Source organism: Odontesthes bonariensis, chromosome 3 (assembly GCF_027942865.1).
Source record: "Odontesthes bonariensis isolate fOdoBon6 chromosome 3, fOdoBon6.hap1, whole genome shotgun sequence".
NCBI classification, from domain to species: domain Eukaryota; kingdom Metazoa; phylum Chordata; class Actinopteri; order Atheriniformes; family Atherinopsidae; genus Odontesthes; species Odontesthes bonariensis.
Genome location: NC_134508.1, coordinates 4991075 through 5014671, shown reverse-complemented (window position 1 = coordinate 5014671; position 23597 = coordinate 4991075). Strand labels below are relative to the sequence as shown.

At 41.2% G+C, this 23597-nt stretch overlaps 1 protein-coding gene across 1 annotated transcript in view; it reads right to left on the bottom strand.

Annotated features, from left to right (window-relative positions):
- LOC142376667 (integrin alpha-5-like) overlaps positions 1-23597 on the bottom strand; it is a 76721-nt gene that overhangs the window by 34016 nt on the left and 19108 nt on the right. The window contains exons 4-18 of the mRNA XM_075460120.1: positions 23106-23229; positions 22883-22944; positions 22660-22705; positions 21977-22102; positions 20507-20551; positions 20258-20301; positions 20049-20105; positions 17396-17448; positions 16171-16379; positions 14850-15041; positions 14720-14765; positions 14527-14640; positions 11557-11612; positions 10492-10649; positions 8272-8409 (exon numbers count right to left, since the gene is read on the bottom strand). Coding sequence (XP_075316235.1) covers positions 8272-8409; positions 10492-10649; positions 11557-11612; positions 14527-14640; positions 14720-14765; positions 14850-15041; positions 16171-16379; positions 17396-17448; positions 20049-20105; positions 20258-20301; positions 20507-20551; positions 21977-22102; positions 22660-22705; positions 22883-22944; positions 23106-23229 — 1470 coding nt within the window. The remainder of the gene's footprint in view (positions 1-8271; positions 8410-10491; positions 10650-11556; positions 11613-14526; positions 14641-14719; positions 14766-14849; positions 15042-16170; positions 16380-17395; positions 17449-20048; positions 20106-20257; positions 20302-20506; positions 20552-21976; positions 22103-22659; positions 22706-22882; positions 22945-23105; positions 23230-23597) is intronic.

Below are 23597 nucleotides of genomic sequence, written 5' to 3'. Positions count from 1 at the left end.
TTCAGTTTTCTGACTGCAACACACCTGCAGGGTATTAACCATCACTTTCCTGCTCATATATACTACCAGCTTTCCTTTGTTCAGCAGATGCTTGTGTTATTGCACTCCTTATTTCCGCACACAAAGGATTGTTTTGATCCTGCCACGGTTCCCTTTATGTTTTGGATTTCTGTTTTTGTAACGCTCCGTCCCAGCAACTTTTTTTTTTAATGAAATTGTCTTTTTCAAATGACTGCCCCGCACCCGTGAGCCCACGTATAGGTCTCCCCTCCTCCTCACACACCTCTACACCACACAGTTTGATTTAGTTTGACTATACTCTGATGAGCAAAACAATGAGGAATACAAGTCAGGAAAATCTAACATTTTCTACAGGAGTTAATATGGTTCAATTTGCTCCAGTTTGTTTCCTGATTTAGAAACAGTATCAAATATTTACAGCTTCTTTATCAGACGTTTCTGTAGGTTTATGTTTCTCAATCTCAATCTAATTGTTTTTCATTTGTTTTTCAGTTTACATAAAAATCATGTGACCACATCAGACAGAGTGATGGGGGGGGGGGGGGGGGGGGGGGGGGGCATCATTTAAGATGTGAGGGAACAACTACAGATGAAATTTGTTGTATTGCCTTTAAGGATTTTGGGCTGAAATTAAGACAGTTACAAGATGCACGCGCTTGCACAACCACATCACATACGCGCTTCACCTTGAATCGCTCACATAAATGTGCACGTTTTCAGGCTCCCGCCGGGTGGAGGAGGCCACTGGCAATGCACAAAAACAAACCGCAACCAGATGTGTGAGAGCTGAGCGCCACCCCACCCAAACTGAGCCATCAGTCCTCCCTCCGTGTTTTTGCAGCTCGCCGGTCGAACGTAAACCTTCCAGCTCTTCGTAGAGGAAAACACTAACAAAATAATACCAGCACAGATCCAAATGCAGCTCGCATCAGTGCGCTTCAAACCACAGGGGGTCCAGCAGCCTTACAGTTGATGTGTTTAGAAAGGACGACCTCTGTTTTTGCTAATCAAATAAATTTCCTTGTGATAAATGTAACACTGGGAGATAGAATCCCTTTTTATGGAACAGACATTTGTACATGGTTTTAGATTGTTTACAAAGTGTTACGAAAATATTCGTCATCTGCTGTGCTCTCATCTCATCTGGTAACAGTTGTCGTGACCATCTGTTTAGTTCCTAAAATGCAAGACGTGTGGCCGTATAAGTGCTGCGGTCTTCAATCTAAGAGTGGTCATGTAATATATAGACACACTTTACAACTCTACACAGAGATACGCATCGTATCCACAGAGTGTTCAGCTGCAAAGGAGAACTGATTTAAAAGCAGTATGTGGTTAGAAAGTTAGGCTAAATCTATCTTTCTGGAAAGATTTTCTTTAAAAAAAAAAAACTGCTTGGCTGAGCTTGGGTAGATGTAAGGAAAGTAAACTTAACAAAAAGATGAATGACTTCGTGTCCACTAAGGCTTCCATTGAAAAACAGTGACTAACATCCGAACTGAAACCCTCCTTAAAAGTGAAGCCCCCTTTTTAGACCTAGACATATTTATGTGTTCCTTTCAGCACAAAACAAGGCTAAACTGCTGCAGTAACATTACCTGACCAGCACCTAACTGATTCCTCCACAGAAAACAGAAGTGGAGTAATCAGCTCGGGAGGAGGACTTGGGTAACACCCTAACAGGAGCAGTGAACAGGTCTTCATCTCTCAAAGCTCAGGCTCTCTAAAGCCCCTTTCACACTGAGGAAGAACCCACGTTTAATTCGCAAATTTAGCGTGTCCGCTGTTCCTTTCACACTGACGGTGCGGGCTGGGGCGTCAACTCGACTCGCCTTTCGACCCGCGTCAGACCCTAGTCTTTTTGCCGAGCCGAGTTTGATGTGAACGCAATTGACGCGGGTCGGACGTGGGCGTGACGTGAGGAGTTTAAAAGACAGAATGGACAGCTGATCAGAACAACAGCGACAGGTGAGGACAAGTTTCACTTCAAGCTCTACTCTGCAAGTTCGAGACATTTTGCAAGATGGCCAACTGGGGAGACAAGGAGGTCCACAAGCTCCTCAGCCTCCGAGCAGAGGACGTTATTTACCGCCACATGTCGGGGACGGTGAAAGATGGCTGAGCGCGGTTTCCCACGCAGCAAGACGCAGGTGACCAACAAACTGAAAGCCATGAGAAAGAAGTTCCACGCGGTTAATGACCACAACGGCAGGAGTGGCAGAGGGCGATTGGACTGGCCATATTTCGACATGTGCCACGCCATCTGGGGAGGAAGCCACTCTGCCAACCCCATTGCCTTTCAGGGCAGCATGGAACTCGCACCCGCTCCTCTTCCCACTCCACCGTCTCCTGTCCCCAAACATGACTAATTTGAATTATTTTCTTTTTTAGAACAAGCGCCACCACCAAAGAGGCGAAAGACAGACCCCGTAAAATAACATCTCCATGAACTGCATATACACTTGCGTGACCGAACAAACAGCCAGCAACAAAAACAAGTCCTCAAGGTGTCCCGCCATCGTTTGTTTGAAAAATTTGATGCAGACAGGTGTATTTCACCCTACCTCCGACGCATGGCTTGTGCCTACGTCATTGTACACGCCCAGCATTTTATGTGTTTCGTGTGACGCTCTGCCACTAGGCAACGTCCCCGGAACTCGGCTCCAGGCGGCACGGATCACCTAATACGCCAAGCGTTCACATTGCTCGACGCGGGATGAAGTGGCAATTTGGACCCGCGATGGTAGCGGATCTCAGTGTGAAAACAGCTTAAGATGTATCCTGATGCAGACGCTCTCTGTGAGCTGTTTCCTGCCTCGTTTACAGACCTGTTTTGGTCATGTCCAAAACTAAGACTACACTTGCACCAGCAGGATGCGACGCAAAGCCAGACCCAATGTTGCCGATATTGCCGGTCTTAGACGAGCCCAATCCCTCCAAGGGACACGTGGTCAAAGCGGCAAAGTTATCAACCTTTCTGGGATGTACCTGAAAACTACTAAACTGAAAACAAGCACAATCTCCTGCTCAAAACATAGTGCTTACAGGGAGGTTATGCAACACTTTAAACTAGAGAGACTCTGGTACACTCGGCAGGGACCCAACGCAAAATTCTGCAAAATCTGGCAATCCTTCATTGACCACGTAAAGATAGGGCAGTAAGGATTGTACTGCGTCACTTTTCAACTGCATGTATGTGTAACAAAAGGTTAATTTGGCTGTGTATAATTCCACAAAACTATTGTTTTTAACCTGACAAGAATAGTCAGGTGGAACTTTTGTTTTCTTTTTCGGTTTCTGTACATTCTTTTACGGGGGAGCAACATTTGTGACTAAAGACACGGTCCTGCCTAAACTCTTCCTCTTTTTTTCTGATGTTCGGTGAGGAAAGGTGAGCTCCCATTTTGCCTTTTATATTTGGCCTTTTATTTTGTCCATGTTGCCCCATGTTTTACTTATTTGTGCTAATGTTTGCGTCATTGTAATCGCGGCTCTTTTTTTGTGATGTTCGGTGAGGAAAGGTGGAGGAAAATAAAGACCTTCGAAAGAGCAGCGGTGTGGTCTCCATTAACCTTAACACAACGCAGAGGTCTCATACCGGTTACATATGTTTATATGTATTTCAGGCACAGCAAGGGTGCATCACAGCATGCCATTTCATGGCACTTTGAGGTGAGATCTTTTTTTTTTTTTTTTTGTGGAGCAGTGTGAACTATTCATGAAGAGTCTAACACCTCATCCTGACTGAAAGCGAGCGAAACTGATGCGATACGACGACAAAATTTCTCGAGGGTGTCCTGATATGCAGCGTGACGATTTTGTCGGGAGTGATTCTATTGGTTCAGAAGGTTCTCACTTGAAACACCGAGTTCTCTGGCTCCCTTCGGTTCAGATCTTTGTGGTACGGGTGTTTGGGGTCATAAACCATGGGGTGCTGTTCCACGGTAAAGATCAGCTTCTCCTCGTCCGTTATTCCCTGAGTCATGCTAACCTGTTGCTAACTAGCTTGTCAACAGGAAGCAGCGTGTTCATTTCAACCAATAAGAACGGGACGCCACCGCGAAATGTCGTCCCAATAAAGCAATTTTATAAGGGGTCGGCGTGATCGCTGGATGGAGCGACATCGCTCGCGGCCTGTCAGGACAGGCTGATTGAAAAGTACGCATTCTGATCACTTTTTATCAATCGCTCGCTCGCGTTCAGTCAGGATGAGGTGTTACTTGCAGTTGACAGTAGAATGGGGAAGAAGACCAAATGTTCATCATCTAAAATAACTCAAAACTCAAAAACTGTCAATTTATTTTTCAAAATACCCCACCAAAGCACCCAGAGCACCAGCTATTGTGACACCAGGTTTGGTGTGCACCGCCAAAATCCAACAACACTCAAAAAAACAACAGTTTCGCCCTGAGAAAAAATACACAAACACAAGCTGAGCAGTGATGTAAATGCATTATATTGGTGAGAATCAACAGTCTACAGCTGCATAGCGCAGGGGCGGCCAACCGGTCAGAGACTAAGAGCCGCATTTTTTACTGTGTGACCACAAAGCGCCACATTATTTTTGAAAAATGACCGAATTCTCTCCGTTCCATCCGTCTGGTTCTTGACTCTTAACTCTCGTCTCGCTCACGTGACGCATCAACGCTGATATTAAACCCACGAACCAAACAAAAATGAGTCAAAAACAGGCGTGTTTGGAAAGCTTCTTCCCAGTGAGGAGACAGAAGAAGAGGCTGTGACCACTAAGAAAAAAAAAGCTGCATTTTGAAGGCATGTTTAAGCGTTACCATAGCGACCAGAGAGCGTTAGGAGGCAGAGAGTCGTTATGTCAGGAGGACGCTGCTAATAAAGTTACATACAAGTACACAGTGGATTCAAGTTTATTATTATATTTACTAAATACCACAGTGTCTGTGTTAGTCGTATCGTTTTATTTTGGAGTATTTATCCGCCACACCATGAAAATATTGTCTGACATTAAACCGTTCCATGAGGCAAAAAAGGTTGGAGAACACGCACATTTAAAAAAAAACACAAACACAAATGTTGATATGAACGTAAGAGCCGCGGGTTGGCCACCCCTGGCATAGCGCAAGAAAGTGCACCCAGCACTGCCCCTGTACCGCCAGGATAAGGGGACACTCTTTCCAGTAAAGTAATGTCCGCATTCTGGACAAAGAAGGGAATGTTTGACAGAGGAGGGAAGCCATCTTCGTTAAACTGGGAAAAAAAAAACATCAACAGATGGAGTGGCCTTTGGCATGACCCCACAACCACAAAAATGCAGCTCAGACACCCTCTAAAACTATTCACACTTTAAGGTGAGACGTGACCACAACTTCTCGCTTGAGTCTAAGCAAGTAAACAACGCCTTGATAATAACACCGGTTGGGTGGGTCGACTTTCGAGGTGTGAATTACCCACAAGAGCTTAAAGGCCTGAAACTCACTACAGTGAGAACTGAAACAGCCTGTCACACCATGAGAGATGAAACTTCTTCAGGAACCAAGAGCAGATGTTTAATCATAGATGCTTTTGGCCCTGCCAACCTTGGAATTTACACTCAGACAGACATGTTCCGTTAACAATCACATATGATAAAGAACGGCTCCAAATCCGATCATTGTACATGTACATGTATTTTCTGAGAGGAGGGGGGGAAGCACGCACACTTATCAATGATTAATGATCTAATTATTTTATAATAGCATGCAGTTATAAGAGAACTAGAATGGATGAACACGGCATCTTTATTGTTAAGAAAATGAAACTTTGATAACTAAATCAAGCCATTTAAGGAACATAACAGCATTATTTGTATCCTTGAATGTGTCGTTTATTCAGTAGCGATACTCAACATACCCAGGCTTAATCACATTTTAACTACTGATTTTATCTATTGTTCTTATTTCTTTCTTTTTTGTTTAAATTTAAATCGTGCTTTTTATTTCTACTGTTTTGATGTATCTGTAAAGCACTTTGAATCGCCCTGTAGTTGAATTGTGCTGTACAAATAAACTTGCCTTGCCTTGCATAGCAGATGAAATACACCCCAAATGAAAAAAAGAAAAGTCTGCGCTCATCACTCTGGGCTTTCATGCATTCCCAAAAGTGGACCAATTCTCTCAGTTGACCTACTGATGAACATTTTACGCAGGGTCGAGACGTGGCTTTCATCCATAAGGTCACTGTGAGCGTTCCTAATGGCCAAACGGGTTCGTCTCTCCTGCGTCATGGTGTTGCGCAGCCAGGTTTTCAGCCTGCGCAACGCTGAGAAAGAGCGCTCCGATGCCGCGACAGATCTGGGCCGGGCCACACAGAGCTTAATGACCTTCTCCACCTCTGACGGCATGGAGCGGGTTTGGGGCCGCAAGGTTTGCAGGGTGCACACAACATCCTGGATGGTGCTAACTTCTCGTCCCCTACACACACATCCCTCACTATGGCTGTGTTCGAAACCGCAAACTACATACCTGCATACTGATCGATCAGACAGTATGCAGAGCGTTTACCCACAATGCATTTTGCTCCTGCCCGAGCCGAAATCAGCCGGCCTGAAGCTGATTTCCCTTAAGCTCTAAACTCTGTAAACTTTAGCAACATTTGAAACATTTTCAGGTGAGAAAGTAGTCGTTTAGATCCCCAACGTGTTGAAAACCTGACAAAATACCGGCTATTTACAATTTTGTTCCCACGAATTCGGCGCTACTAAAGCTAGCCGCAGTGAGCGACGCACTTCCGGTTATTTTCACAAAATAAAATACCCGTTGCCTTTTATCATAGGGAAAGCCATTACCATACAATTGGTGCTTTTGTTTTGAAAACAGGAAGTGAACCTACCCTCGTTGTAGCTAGCTTGAAACTGCCGTTTTGACAGGAAATGACGATCGGCGACGTCACGTTACGTTGCATCTTGGGTAGTTTGAGTATGAGTAGTAACCTCATGATGCATACCCAACATTTCAGAGAATCTAGTATCCGGGAACTTCTCGCTTACTAACTCAAAAAGTTAGTATGAGTAGTGGGAGTAGTAGGAGAAGTATGCGGTTTCGAACACAGCCTATATCCAGCTCAAGGCTTAGCCGCTCGCTCTCGTGGAAAGGGGGTCAGTTCCGGGGAACCCACATTCACTGGTTTCCCCTGCTCTCGCCCCGGGCTACTGTATGTAGTCAGTCAGGCTGCACATCACATCAAAAGCATAGATCTATGCATTAATTGTATGAAAGAGATAAATGTAAGTCAGACTAATTTAGTTTAAAAGAGGACAAAAATGTCCCTTTTCAGAAATTAAGGAATTTTTTTTTTTAAATCAGACATAGCAAAAAAATTAAAAATCCCTAAAAATCAATGTTGTTGCTGATCATTGACATATCCCAGACCATAATTATCCCCGCTCAACAATTCCACTTTGCATTCTATATATTGAAAATATAGCAGTTTTTGTGTTTTTTTTTTTTTTTTTTTACAGAAATTGGCGTTTACATCATATAAACCAGTATTTAAAGGGTTACATTTTTGAAAATAATTGAAAACTTGGCAGTTATGATCAGAACTGAAGTGGAATAAAAGATCTACGGAAAAAAAAGAGGGAAAAAAATATTATCATATAATGTTTTTAGGTCGTTTTAAAAGGGGACAAAAATGTCCCTTTTCAGAAATTAAGTTGTGTTTTAAATCAGGTATGAGGGTTAAATTCAGATTCTTTATTTTTTTTTGCGTAATGCAGTGGGTAGGAAGGCTGATGGGGTGCGGGGGAGCGGATGTAAGTATGTATGTAAGTACAGCTGGATTCAGTGGACAAACGTTGCCTTTTAGTTACAAAAATCAGGATTTTTTTTAGAGCAGAGCGACGGTTTGGAAAAGCTTGAAGTTTTCTCTGTCACACCTTTTTACGCATTTAGCCGTCTGACAGAAGAAACAGAAAAATGTGTGAATGAGAGCAGCTTCGTTGGTTATTCGGCTGTATCAAGACGGAGCATCTCGGGCCCATTTGAATCTAGCTGAGCATAAACATGCAGAGGGATCGAAATCTCAACTGCATTAACTGAGTTCATCATTTTTTAGATGATTTTCAAGTGATTCTGTGGGACTCGCATGTTTACATGTGTTTTAAAAAAGCTGGCTCTGATCAGACTAACACAACAAGTCTCATGTAAGGGTGCTTGGTGTGTATATCCAGTTCAGATTCATTTCATGGCTACATATATGTATGTCTGTGAGTTACTTGTGGTTAGATAATGCACATACCTTCTGCTGTATACGCTGTTCTGTCTGGTAGTTCAGGATGGGACTGAGGCCATGTTGGTCCAGCGGCGCCTGAGAATCCAGACTGAAGTTCAGGCTGATGTAAATGGGAGAGAGTTTATCCCGAAACTCCTCCTCAGCCTGCAACAAAAACAAAGGAAATTACACAACCAAGTTATTGGTTACACACTGAGGAGAGTGAGACCCAGCAAAGAGAGGACGTACAGGAGAAAAGATTCTAGAAAGAGTTGTCAGTATGACGGCAAAAGACAATGTTTAAATCCAGGCTGAAAACAGTTCTATTTAGCTGTGCATATGACACCTGAAAGTATTTTATCTGCACTCTTCCCTTTTAAATTAATTAATTAATTAATTAATGATTATTTTTAATGGGTTTTTTAATTTTTTTATTTATTTATTTTTATTTTTTTAATTATTATAATTTATTTATTTTTATTTATTTATTTTTTATATATATATATATTTTTTTAATGATTTTATTGCCTTCTTGTGATTCTATGTAGCTGAGAAGCACTTTGAATTGCCTTGTGTATGAATTGTGCTCTATAAATAAAATTGCCTTGCCTTGCCTTCTGCGGTTGGACGCGTGTCAGGACCAAAAACTATTAAAAAAATAAAATAGTCCCTCGTTGAAAGTGAAGCCAATGAGGAGGAGTGGAGTATGAAAGATGACCTGCAGGTAATGGCTCTGAGTCATCTCACTCTAACAGAATCCCATTCACTAAATGTCAACTTTCCCTCATGAAACACAAAATCAACATGTTGTTTTTTTCAGTGAGTCACTGTGGTGTCATTAGCTAGATTTACTCCTCCAGAATCTAGCTAATGACACCACCACAGTGACTCAAAAGGCGGTCCTTTTGATCATTTTTATAATGATTCCATAATTCAATAGTGTCACGCCCACGTGACTTTTCCTATGTTTTAGTTTTGTGTTTTATCATGTTTTAGGTCTTGGTTTTTGAGTTCATGTTTAGGCCACACTTACACATAGCCGGGTATTTAGAGAAACGAATATCCCCCCCCTCCGTTTTCAATATTAACATCGTGCACACAACATCGTTTTCAAAAAACTTGTCATTTACATCAACCCGCATAAATACGCCGTCAAGCGCCATAATAACTGTGCCAAACCTGTTGGCGGCAGTGTAGGGAAAGGAATAAAGCCATGCAAGCCAATCAAAATCCTCAGAATCGAGGACTTTCCTCATGTGAAGGAGGAGATAACGCGAGCAAATATCACAACAAAACTGAAGGCAATAAGAGGGAAATATAGACAGTCAGTGGATACTGGACGCAGGAGCGGCCACGGAAGAGTGGTGCTCCTCTACTTTGAACTGTGCGAGCAGGTTTGGGGTGGCAAATGCAATGAGGCCACAAACGTAAAAATGAGTTGAACTTTAACATCATCCATGATAATCCTGATCAGTAGCCAAACAAACTGTAAACACAAGGCGCTCGCATGACGTTAAGCATTTTCTGGCGCATAATGTGACGTTTAAGAACCTAAAACGCCGTTTCTCCCAGTTGACACGGCAACACATAACCGGCGTTATCTCCACTTTGGCCGGAGGTTTTAGAAATAATCGTTTTCTGTGATAAAAACGGGGTTTTGGTGTAAAAGAGAGGCCAAACCACAGGGAAATATCGTGTAAATGGGGCCTTAGTTAGGTTTTGCCATTGTTTTTCACTCACTTCACCTGTGTTTTCCCCATCAGCTGCACTCATTCACCAATCACTCCCAGGTCCCTATTTAGTTTCCAGTCTCCCCTGTCATTTTGTGATTTCCTTACCATACCTACATTCCACGACTCCTGATTTTGACCCCCTCATGCCATGCCACGACCCCATGTATCAAGCTAAGTATTTATTCCATGCCATGCCATGTCAAGTTATTTGTTTTGTCACAGTTTAGTTTTTGAATCTGGCTCACCACCACCCTACCCTGACAAATAGACCTTAAAAAAAACTTGTCTGAAATTTGTCCAATCGGCTTTGAGTGATCACTGTCCAACTCCATCCTGCTGTTCAAATATCAAGACGGCAGAGGCCAAATGATACTTTGAGACTAATAATGTCTTTTAAAAATGTATTATTTGCTACTTTCTTTTGCAAATCTACCCGATAGAAACACGGCATAAACAGTTTTTTTTTTTTTTATCATGCTGATGGTTCATTGAAAACATGGCTGGTGTGACTTACCCGCAGATAGATCTTGCACTCATGGCACAAGCTCTCCCCGTTGGTGAGGTTAAAGGTTTTCACCAGACTGGGCCGCTGGCTCTCCAGGAACAAAGTCCTCCTGATAAACTCCTTCTGGCTCTGCTTCACACTGTCCAGCTGCACCTCCACCACAAAGCCTGGAAGGTGAGGACGCACACAAGGCAAGAAAAAGGTCAATATGTTCGTCCTCTGCACTGGAAAAAAGTCAAAGTCTTACCAAGTATATTTGTCTCATTTCTAGTCCAAATATCTCATTACACTTGATATAAGACACAACTGCCTAACAAGTACCATTTCAGCCAGATATAGGGACTTGTTTGAAGACAATGCATCTGGAATATCTTGTTAAGTGAAAAAGTCTTAAACAAATTGTTTTGAGTCATATTTCATATGAAACAAGCAAAAAAAAAAAAGGTTTTTAAGCTAATTTCAAGATCACTTTTATCTCAAAAGTCCCAAATATCACATCTTATTTCAAGAAATCTTGACAAGCCGATTTTCACTAGTTCCATTGGCAGATTTTTTTTTTGCTTTTTTCAAGCAAAAATGTCTTGTATTTGTTGTTTTCTGACTTATTTTTTCCAGTGTGTGCATCTGCATGCCTCTGTTACTCACAATGTATGCGTCCCCACACAAACAGATATTTTCACTGACATAAGCTTTCCTCGCTGCATGTAAATGCACACATGCACGATGGTAATCATTATTATGGTAAAAAAAAGCCTTTGTTTTCAGTTTTTTCTATCTGTTCTGTACACAGACACACAGAAAGCATTACTGCAGACCACATGACAAAGACGATGCAGAGAACACAGACAATGCGCACCCCCGCACTCTAAATAAACACACACACACACACACACACACACACTTCTCTAAACTGCCGGAGAGCACCAAGTTACCCCTTATTTATACCATTGTTCTTTTATCTTTATCTTAACTGCCAAATTGACCACAGAGAGGTCCAGCATACTTGTGGCTGCACAATGAAAGCAAGGCAATGGGGACCATCTGTGTGCGTGTGTGTGTGTGTGCATGCCTTACCTAGATGAGTGGGGAGGTGCCTTCCATTAGCCAGCAGGCAGAAACTGATGCTGACGCTGAAGATTTAACAGACAAAAAATGATGTGTACATAAAATATATAAAAACAGAAGAAAACTTAACACGTGATGCATTCATGATGAGACGCGTTAGCTCTGATGGAGGGCACAAATCCATTTGGATTTCATTTATATCTTTCTTATTTCAAATTAATTCAATGCAATTATCAGCTGTTTCATTATTTCTCATGTGCTTGGAGAAATAATGAAATTATATATTGTATATTAAATATATTTATATATTATTGTTATTATTTTATAATATATTATAATACATTATATAATAATTTAGCACTTTGAGATTTTATTGTAAATGTAAAGTGCGTTTATTGTAAATATTTAAAAAAAATGTTAACCTACTTGACGAATTTGAATTTCCCCCATTGGAGGATAAATAAAGTATTTTTCTCATCTATTCTATAAATAAAATGTATTATTATTATTATAAATTAATAATAAGTAATATATTATATAATTAAAATAATATTATATAATTTATAATATATAATTATATATATATTATTATAATATTATTATTATTATATTAAATAAGAAATTATTTATCCATATAGAAATACTTGTGTGTAGTGGCAGAGCACTGTATTCCAATAAAGAGCAGATAGAGAATACCAGGATGCCTTTCATTTGCTTTGTCATGATGTCTCAACAGCTAAAGGGTTCAAGAGTTTACAAGACCTTCTATCAACCCCAGAGAATGGGATGAGCTATTCATCATTGCAGCATACATGAAGCTGCGATGACTCAGACATGAGAAACACAACTTCCCCGTATGTGTTTATTAAATTACATTGGTTTAGAGGGCACTTTTATCCAAAGCAACTTACATGTGTGGAGTATAGAGTAGTTTTTGCACTGAGCAGGCTTTTGGTTCGGAAGTGTTTGAACATGTTTTGTGTTGATGTGTGTGCACCGCTGCAGAGATGTTGTTATTCATACCACAGAGGGTGTTTCAATGTGACCCGACTGTCTGTGGTCTGTCCTGTCTTTGCCCATCCTCCATCTCACCTCAGTCTGTAGTGTTTTCAGGTCACTTTATATTTCTCCTTCCATATAGGGTTAGCCATTAACGCTGCTGTCTGTGTTCAGTCCTGACACAACTGTCCAAACATTTATGGTAATCACAGTTTTTCGGCAACTATTTTCAGGCCTGAATGTTCCAGATCAACAGAGAAAAGCAAAAAGCCTCAGTTAAAGTGTTAGTGAACGTAATTCTGGAGGATCAGCGGAGGTTTGTTCTTGGACCGGGTTCTTGTTCAGGTTTTGTGTGATATACATTGATCTACTACAGTTAGAAGAATTCTCTTGATATTGGATACTCTACTAAATACTACATTAGCATATCCAAAACTAAGCTACGGTAATAGGAAAGTAGCAACGGTCCATTTTCTCTGGGTTCCTGTCTGTTGGAAATGTTCAGCATGAAAACTAAATACTTTTTCAGCTTTTACTGGTGACTTAACTCAAAGGCACACAGAAATGTTCAAACGTACTGCTTTCAATTTGTTGAAACGGAAAGCTTTCTCTGGGACATTCTGTAGAGCAGAATGTGGCAGACATCTTACAGCACATCACCATATAGGCAACTGAATGACAATATGTTTGTAACAGTGGTCAGAGCTGACTGCCATAATTTGTGAGGTACCACACTATCTGTAAGACGGATGTAAAACGTCAGTATGTCCTGGGCTGTGTTCGAAACCGCCTACTACTCCTACTAACTTTAACTTTTTTTAAGTTCCCGGATGCATACTAGATTCTCTGAAATGTTGGTATGCATCATGAGGTTACTACTCATACTCAAACTACCCAAGATGCAACGTAACGTGACGTCGCCGATCGTCATTTCCTGTCAAAACGGCAGTTTCAAGCTAGCTACAACGAGGGTAGGTTCACTTCCTGTTTTCAAAACAAAAGCACCAATTGTATGGTAATGGCTTTCCCTATGATAAAAGGCAACGGGTATTTTGTTTTGTGAAAATAACCGGAAGTGCGTTGCTCACTGCGGCTAGCTTTAGTAGCGCCGAATTCGTGGGAACAAAATTGTAAATAGCCGGTATTTTGTCAGATTTTCAACACGTTGGGGATCTAAACGACTACTTTCTCACCTGAAAATGTTTCAAATGTTGCTAAAGTTTACAGAGTTTAGAGCTTAAGAGAAATCAGCTTCAGGCCGGCTGATTTCGGCTCGGGCAGGAGCGAAATGCATTGTGGGTAAACGCTCTGCATACTGTCTGATCGATGAGTATGCGGTTTCGAACACAGCCCTGGACTGAATTCTGCAGAAAGAAAATTTCGTTTGAGTTTAATGTGCATAAATGAAGGGAACACCTGATCCTCAGTAAGGCTTTTTGTTGACAATCCTTTTCCAATCCCTTTTCACTACCTTTGTCCCACCTCCTCCTCTGCTCCCTGCTTCTTTTTCCAGGCAGTGAAAACGCCAGCAGGCACCAAAATAAGACTTATACTGTATTAACGTACCAGGCTGATATTAAGATGCCAGCTAGTTTGGCAAATGCCTTGGCGCAAAGTAAAAATTTTCCATATTTAATTTCAGGGTTAAACTGAACTTGTGGTAAGAGCTCCATTGAGATTGAAAGCTGGGTAAATTTAGCTTTTTTTTTCCTACTTGACCCAAGAATACTGAGTGTGTAGCCCAGAGCATCGTGGAAAAGAAAACTGGCAAGCGTGAAGTCATTTGACATTTTCGTGAAATAAAGAACACGTGTTTTACATCACATTTGCAAAACTTTCCTTGTTCTGTTATTCTCAGACAGCTCTCGAGCTGCTTTTAAACATTTCTGCTACAGAGCCAGTAAGGTATGTTGGACAAAACAGTTTATGATGTTCCTAAGAACACGTGAAGCAAAACATATTAAAGGAAAATATCCACACCAAGACACGGAAGCGATTTCATCCCCAGTGGTCAGCAAACAAGTCTGCTCCTCCTGGTTGAACATGGTCGGCTGCACTGTGAGAGATGCGCTGGCGCTCACTATTGGCCGAGCTCTAATTGACGACACGGGAAAAAGAATCAGAAGAGTGGCCTTTATTTTTCGCGGCAAATCTGCTAAGTGGTCAAGCGTACCTGTATAACACAGCTTTGTCTGCCCCGAAAGCACCAACAACCAGATCTGCAAAGGAGAGAAAGAAAATGAAATGAAGATATCAAAGAAGAATACGAAGAGTCGACAGATGTGGAGCATTTTCTCTCATACCTGGATACCCGTTCTGATCAAGATCCCTGTTGCCTCGCAGAGCAAAGCCAAAGCTGGCTGGGAAAGAGCTGGAAGCCCATTGACCAGAGAGAGTCTGAGTAGGAACATCCTTCAGTCCTTCAGAGTGGCCGTTATAGATGAAAACCAACCCCTGCTGGTCGTCTCCTCCGTAGGGACAGCCGACAGCCATGTCTGTCGTAAACAGCAACACACAGCAAAATGATTCTCCCTCATTTTCACTGTAGACTGGGTTATATACAGAGTATCTAACCAGTGTGCAGCATTCTGATGATATATTTGATCAGTGCAGATGGGTACTGCACACAGTGGTTTTACATAGGTCAGAGGATACTGACTTGTGGTCTTTTTTTTTCTGTTTTTCTTTCACTTTTTACTTTCCATCCTATAGCATGGAATTACTAATCAAAAACAAACTTACTTGGAAAAGATGTCCACATACAGTATGTCAGTGTAATACGATTATGTACTAATTATGACTAGAAACTAGATGTGGGATAAAATAGGTGCACCTGGAGCAGTGGTGGAAGGCCTATCCAGCAACCAAACAATAAGAGCTAATGAGGTATTTCGACTTCACTTCACGAGAGGTTTTGTCATCCTTCTTTATAATCAGTCTGTCTAAAACGAATAGTATAGACCAGAGACACTCATTGCGCGGCTCCTCAAGCTCTAATTGGCGGCTCACACTCGCATAGTAGCTTATAACAATATGGTAACAATAACAATACATTTTTTTCAAATAACACACAGCGAACACTGCACAGTATTAAGTATGTTTTATTAAGTTTGGGTTTTTGTAGAATTAAGTATTTTTATTAAGTATTAATTAAGGCTTAATGGTGTTTCCTAAAGGGGGCTCTGTTAAACCTGGCAACGCAGCCCGCTTAAACCACCTCACACTTGACCGCAGAGCACACTAGCTCCTTTAGCCAGCTCGAGATGCAGGCACAATGGATCGGTTTTTAATTGAAAAAGGGCAAAAACCAGCACAAAAACCATGCTCATCCTGAATGTCTCACTATGATTACAACAACAAACTACAAATACAACATGAAGAAAGTCAAGGACATGCACGCCAGCTTCCGCTCATCCCAGTATTAAGGTAAATGTGGTCTGAATTGAAAATGTATTGGCTGTGTTGTTTCTTTTTTTGTGGGATGTTTTATATGTAGAAATGCATATTTGCAAAAGGGGACTTTAGTATGTTGCTGTAAAAGTGGCTCTGCCCTGGATTTTGCTCTGCCAATGTGGCTCTTGTGAAATAAATAGTGAGTATCACTGGCATATGGTGTACATGTACCATTGAATCCATCCTGGTTGACATCACCAAGAGGAGCCAGAGAGGAGCCAAATCGACCAAAGGCTTGAAGACCAAGGAGGTGGGACCGGCCTGGCTCCAGCAGGAGTGGGCCCCTCTGCAGGTACACGTACACCTTACCGAGCTCCTCCAGACGCCCGTCAGACCCTCTACGCATAAACAGTGGAGCTCCCACTGCCAGGTCATCCATACTGTAGACAGCAGCAAAGTCAGGGAATGAAAAATAAGAATCAAGAAAGCGGGAGAGGACAGGGCAAGAAAAGGAACAACTAGAGCAGAGATACTCATTGCGCGGCTCCTCAAGCTTTAGTTGGCGGCTCGCACTCGCACAGTAGCTTATAACAATATGGTAACAATACATTTTTTCAAATAACATACAGCGAATACTGCACAGTATTAAGTATTTTTATTAAGTATTACTTAAGGCTTAATGGCGTTTCCTAAAGGGGGCTCTGTTAAACCTGGCAACGCAGCCCGCTTAAACCACCTCACACTGACCGCAGAGCACGCTAGCTCCTTTAGCCAGTGCGAGATGCAGGCACAATGGATCGTTTTTAATTAAAAAAGGGGAAAAACCAGCACAAAAACCATGCTCATCCTGAATGTCTCACTATGATTACAACAACAAACTACAAATACAACATGAAGAAAGTCAAGGACATGCAGGCCAGCTTCAGCTCATCCCAGTATTAAGGTAAATGTGGTCTGAATTGAAAATGTATTGGCTGTGTTGTTTCTTTTTTTGTGGGATGTTTTATATGTAGAAATGCATATTTGCAAAAGGGGACTTTAGTATGTTGCTGTAAAAGTGGCTCTGCCCTGGATTTTAGCCAATGTAGCTCTTGTGAAAAAAAAAATAGTGAGTATCGCTGAACTAGAGTAATAACAGAGACATACGGGGTGATTGTCTTATAAATAAATATTAATTGTAAGGGTCAAACTGAAATTTGTAAAGAAAGAAAGAAATACTGATTGTGACTGAACCACGATTGGAGGAAGTGAAAATAGCAAAAGGAGAACTTCACAAATAGAATGAAATTGTGGGTGGGAGTTCAGAAGGAGGGAAACTTTCATGACGCATTGAGCTGAAGACGTAGGAACCCTCCAAAATGTACCTTCTAACTTGCATATCCTCCCTCTGCTCTCAATCCAACCATTTCATCTCTGTGTCACTATTTTCTGCGTCACCATAACTCTCTTTACTTACCCGTCATTGTTGATGTCGGTCACTGCCACTGCATAGCCAAAGTAGGACCCCATCTGGAACGCATTACAAACAAGACCCAGTTAGCCTGTAATCACACCATGGCGCACAGATCCCTTTCTTTCTTTTCGTCCTTTTCATCTTCTGTCCCCTCAATCTCACAATCCCCTAGAGTCTCGGTTTTCTCCCTTTTGATGGAGCTCAGAGTTAGAGCTTCTGTAAGCTTGAGTTGAACTCAGGGTCTCAGAGGTTTTTGCAGACTCAAACTAATATAGAGCTTACCAATGAATTTTCATGATAAACCCTCGATAATTAGATTTCTTTGGTTCCTCAATTGTTGCATCCAATAAACCCACAATGCAACTTCAGTGTTTAGAGTTGTGTCAGAGATAGCCTACAAATTATTTAATGCTAGGAACTAATGATCCTCTATCTAATAACTAAAGTGGTAGTATTTGTACCACACAGAAAATTACTGCCAAGCTGGTCTTATCTAGAAGTTAGCAGCCACTGCTAATGAGTCAAATGCTAGTCAAAGAGCTAGCTTTAACATTAGCAGCTAAATGTCCTTGGATACGTTTGGTATAGTTGGGGCCAGAAGTCAACTAAAAGCAGAGTGAACATCTGCCTGAATTTAAGATTGTTATGTTTGCTAGATGTGGGAGTGATTAACTGCACGCTAACACGTTTGGCCTATTAGCTTTAAAAATATGTCAGAGTAGCTTTAAATTTACCTTCCTGCACTCACTAACAATGCTAACTATGCTAACAGACACTACAAAGGCAACCTTGGAGCACTAAAACATTAAAACATCATTATTTTCGAATTTAATATTATGTTTTACACGTTTAACGTACACATGGTATACAACTAAAGCACCATTTAAGTGTATGACAAATTCATTAACTGAAATATTCTTTGATACTAGCTATCATGTTTCTGAAAAAATCCTCATCTCCCAAACAACCAGAACAGCCCAGCTCACTAAATGTGCTATAATATTTTACAACTGTGTGATACCACCAGAGTAAGATAATTTGGCAAAAGATGTCAGATACAGTGTCTATGCCTTGATCTGAAGGCAATGACAAACTTGTTTAATTTGCCAGACAAACAGGGCCTCCTGAACAAAGATCCTTGGGCATGTTTTTGCAGCTGACTTTGACAGCAAAGACCAATCACCCACAGAGGTACCAGCATTCACCCACAGAGAGCAGAGTGTCAATTAGCCTTAGGTTTACCTCAGATCAGTCTCACTATGCCTTAACAGTTTACCCAACGCCTCCCACCCCGAGCCTGACACCTTTGAGCTAATGACCTCCCACGTGGAACACACAAATACACACTCTGACAAACACCCAGTATGCTTTCCCATGGGTGCCTGGTCACATGTTCTTACAATATGCACAGAGATGGTGTCATAGTAGAAGAGTTCAGTTGCTAGACTCCAGACCTTTCACCAAATGACGTAATTTGGTTAATAATGAAAAGCATAACATGACAAAGAAGACCCAGGACTGTTGAGGAGCTCAGTTTCCTATATCAGAAAAGAATGGGACAACATTCGAACTCCCAGCAACTGGTCTCCTCAGTTCCCAGATGTCCCAACGTTTTTCTAAGCCTTTTTCTTCTCAAATTGATTGATTGATTTTTGTTTATTTTGCCATTTAGTCATTTATTATTATTTAGTTAGTAGTAGAATTATTATTGTTGTTTTACTGTTGTTAATTCAATCATTGTAAATATTTAAAAAAATGTTGAGCTACTTGACGAATTTGAATTTCCCCCCTTGGGGGATAAATAAAGTATTTTTCTATTCTATTCTATTCTATTCTGCTGCTCTCAAATTCAAGATGAGCTTATATTTTTAATGAAAATGTAAAATGTCTGGCTTTCAACATTGGCCTATGAGAATTGCAAATGCATTCTGCTTTTATTTACATTTTGCACAGCGTTCCCACGTTGTAATGGAATGCAAAGCAGTTTATGATCTTGAGTGCAAAATGAATCAATTTTCTTATCGATAGGCAAATGACAGAAGAACATCCACATGAAGGATACCAAAAAAAATCCACTTAGTGACATATAACACATACTAAAACATGTAAACAACACTTTGATTTCATATGGAGTTTCAAAGCAGCTACAGCAGACTGTGCATCGCATAATAAGATCTTCCCTCTCCTCAGGAAGTTAAAGTGGGGGTCAGTAGAAGGCACTTCATTCTATAAATGCACAGCAGTTATGAGTAACTATTTGGTCATGAGGAAATTTCCAAAAACAAATCTGCCCGTTAAACCGAGCAGGTGACATTTAGGTTGCAGAGTGATTCATGTCTGGCTTTTATTTTAAGAAATGTGGTTTCAGAGCTGAAGCCTCCCACACCAACACTACCTCTCTGACTGCTTCCCATTTAAAAAGCACATGCTGAAACCATAGAGTGAAAACATCAACACCATCTTAGTGTCTGCTGTTTCTGGGATTGATCTGAAGCTTTTAGAAACCTTGAACGGTGTTCACTGTAAGCTGGACCTTTGACCCTAATATAGCCCCCCTCCCCGGAGGGCAAATTCCTTCATCTTCAGGGCTCCTTTGCACTTTAAGTGTGTACCCACATGTGAAAATACAGAAATCCCCTGCCAGATGTGTACATACCTGCTCCCCTGTTAGGTTCAGCAGAGACTTCAGATCTTTTCCATTTAATATGGACACCTGCAACACAGGCAAGAGTTGCTGTTAATTGTAAATAGTGCCAAACAAAGCCAAAACGCATCATAATACCGGGTTATTCAACTGGAGCTCAATCATGAACATGCAGCTGTGAATACACCGTGTATATTTCAAAAACCAAAGGAACTCCTTACTAAACCATACAGCATGAGTCCTTTGGGAACTCCCGTGATGAAATCTGCAAAAAGAAAAGCAAGGGGCAAAAAAACATAGTTCATTTTTTTCCTTTTTTTTATTCTTTGGGTTTCTAAATGCTCTTGCTTCCTGAAAAACTTAATAATCCCTTTCCGTATACAACATAAACACGTGTGTCGAGACTGAGCAGCAAACCCTGCACTCAGCCAAGCATTTTGGGCTCTCTGTACTGTAAATATGACCCTCACCTTCCTCACCATCCCCACTGAACTCGCCACCAGCCACAGAGTAACCTGCAGGATAGATGGAGAGGAGGGACAGAGCGGGAGAGAGCGGGGAAAACAGCAGAACCAGGAATTGGTGGCTGCATTAAAAGCATTCTGAATGCCCTTTGAATGCACAAAATAGAAAGACTGTCAGCATACAGTCTGAATTAAAAATGATGAGACACTGGTAATCACATGTTGACAACATAATGAGACTGTATAACATGACGATATGAAAGCAGACTAAAGTCGGGACAGGACTAGGTTAAGGTAACTTCACTACAGCCATCAATCATTATAATACCACACTATGATGTTTAGCTTTTTGTGTAAATGCTGAGAGACTCGCAGCATACAGTTTAAACTTTCTAAAATACATCTCTGCATGGAGAATCCAATGGGGAACTGCTTCTTGAAAACAATGGTGCTCAGCAGTGTCACGCCCATGGGATTTCTCCCCATGTTTTTAGTTTGGTGTTTTATGTGTTAATCATGTCTTAGTTTTTAAGTCCATGTTTAGTTTTGCCATGTTTTAGTTTTCCCTCATGCCTTAGTTTTCTAGTCCAGGTCCGGTATTTAGTTCAGCCATGTTTTCCCCACAGTTTCTGTTGCTCTGCCATCACCTTCATTCACTTCACCTGAGTTTTTCCCCTCAGCTGCACTCAGTCAGTATTTAGTTTCCTCATTGTTTTTGCGAGATCCTACCCGTCAATATCCCTCATGCCATGCCACGACCCCACTTCCAAGTTAAAGGTGGGGTCTGAGATCTTGGAAAAACGGTTCCTGCAAGCTATATTTTTGAAAATACACAACCTTGCCTCTCCCTTCAGCCCACCCCTCGAAACCACGCCTTCAAAACACATGAACGAGTCTGTGAACGCGGAGGGGGGAGGGGGGCTGACGGTTGATTGGCGTGTCAGAATCCAATAGAAGTAACTCTACTTCTATTGGTCAGACATTTCCTCTTGCTACACCCTCTACAATGGACTAAAATATTTCGTTTTTTTTCCAAACATTCTATTTTAGTGGGTGCAATGGGGTCGTGAGGAGTGTTTTTTTTTTTTCCATGTTATGTCAAGTCTTTTGTTTTGTTTTGTATTTATTCCACAGTTTAGGTTTTTTTTGTGTTCCGGCTCAGCCGCGCTATTTGTTTAAACTTTTGTTTTTGTGAAATAAACCCTGTTTGCTTTCTACAATGTTAATCATAAGAGTAGAGAATCTCCCCGGGAGCATGACTGAACTCTGTGTGTTCATTGGAAATTGGCCCATTCGCTTATGTCATGCAGTACCCTGAGTCATGTGATGAGACTAGAGATAAACAGTAAAAATCTGACATCTTTCTCTGTTTTTTGTGGGGGAAAGGTTGACCGACGTGAGGGTGGGGTCTCCTCGGATAGCAATCCGGTGATATTCGTTATCAATTGTTCTGTTTGATTCATTTTATTTCCTCACCCAAGTAACTGTCATCATAGCTCCCCTGAACCTGTTGGGTCTGAATCTGCCCAGTAACCGACAGCAGGAAGTAGGAGGGATAGTAGGCCTTTACAATCTCCTCTGTGGTGGCTGAGATCAGCTGACCTGCAGGGTGGATACACATCTGTGGGTTAAAAGACATCTGACAGAGGCAAAAAAAACTTTGGGAGTCATTATTGGAAAGTCAAAGGCATGAAATGCACTGGAAAAAATCAAAGTCTTACCAAGTATATTTGTCTCATTTCTAGTCAAAATATCTCATTACACTTAATATCAGACATAACTGCCTAACAAGTACTATTTCAGCCAGATATAGGGACTTGTTTGAAGACAATACATCTGGAATATCTTGTTAAATGAAAAAGTCTTGAAAACAAATTGTTTTGAGTCACATATCATATGAAACAAGCTTTTTTTTTTTACATTTGAAGAGGTTTTTAAGCTAATTTCAAGATCACTTTTATCTCAAAAGTCCCAAATATCACATCTTATTTCAAGAAATCTTGACAAGCCGATTTTCACTAGTTCCAATGGCAGATTTTTTTGCTCATTTCAAGCAAAAACATCTTGTATTTGTTTTTGTTTTTTTACTTATATTTGGAGGGGCATTTTTTCCAGTGTGCTCCCAAAGTCCACGCAGATTCACACTCCTGTGAGCTCACCTTGCCAGTAAAAGCTGCCTGGTCCTCCAAGCACAACCCTCCCATCCTGCAACGCACACACACAACAGTAGCCAGAGCTGAGACATCTGCGTGTCACCAGTTTCAACCAAACTAGTGTAAGATCCAAGCAGTAACGCACACTGCTTACATCAGCCAAAACAGACACACACTGACTGTGTGATGATGTCAAATTTAGCAAATTTCCAACAAATATGTCTCGTACCTTGGTGAATTCAGCACTAAATCCCCCCTGACAATAGCCCTGTCCAGCAGGTCCGTGTCTTTCTGCAGTGACCAAACACCAAAACACAGGAAGCGCCGTTAAATCATTTGCTTCATGAAAAACACCTAAACGTTGACCATACTAGCTTGTTTGTGGCTGTGTATATCTACCTTTAATGCAGCTTTAAACCCCCCGAAGGTTGGCTATTATTGCAGTAGCTCACCTGTCCGGCATGGGGCATACTCCACAAACGTTTTGAGGTTGTCAACAGAGAGGTAGCAGGTTCCTGTTATATCGGAAAAGGGTGTGTCGTGTTCTGTCCTCCAGTAATACCTGGGAGCACAAGCCTGGTGAGAAGGAAAAGAGAAGTGCTAAGGAACAAAAACTGCGTCTCAAGCTTAGAGTTCTGAAACCGAGCAGAGCATATAGTCCTCATGGGAACTGAACTCGGCTGTAGAAAATACTTCTATTCTTGTAAAAGTCGGTCTATCTTCATGCAAAGCTCAGTCAGCTGTTGGTCAGTTGATTGAATTACTCTCTGAATCGAGTTAGTCCGACTCTGCAACACTGCTTCTAACTTTCTCTGGTCATGGTACATGTAATTATAGCCACATTCACTGTATATATTGTCTTTAAGTTACTGGAATGGAGATTTTGTGGGAATGAGCTGTTACAAAACCAGAATTTTATTAGAGCAGGGCAACAGTCTGGAAAT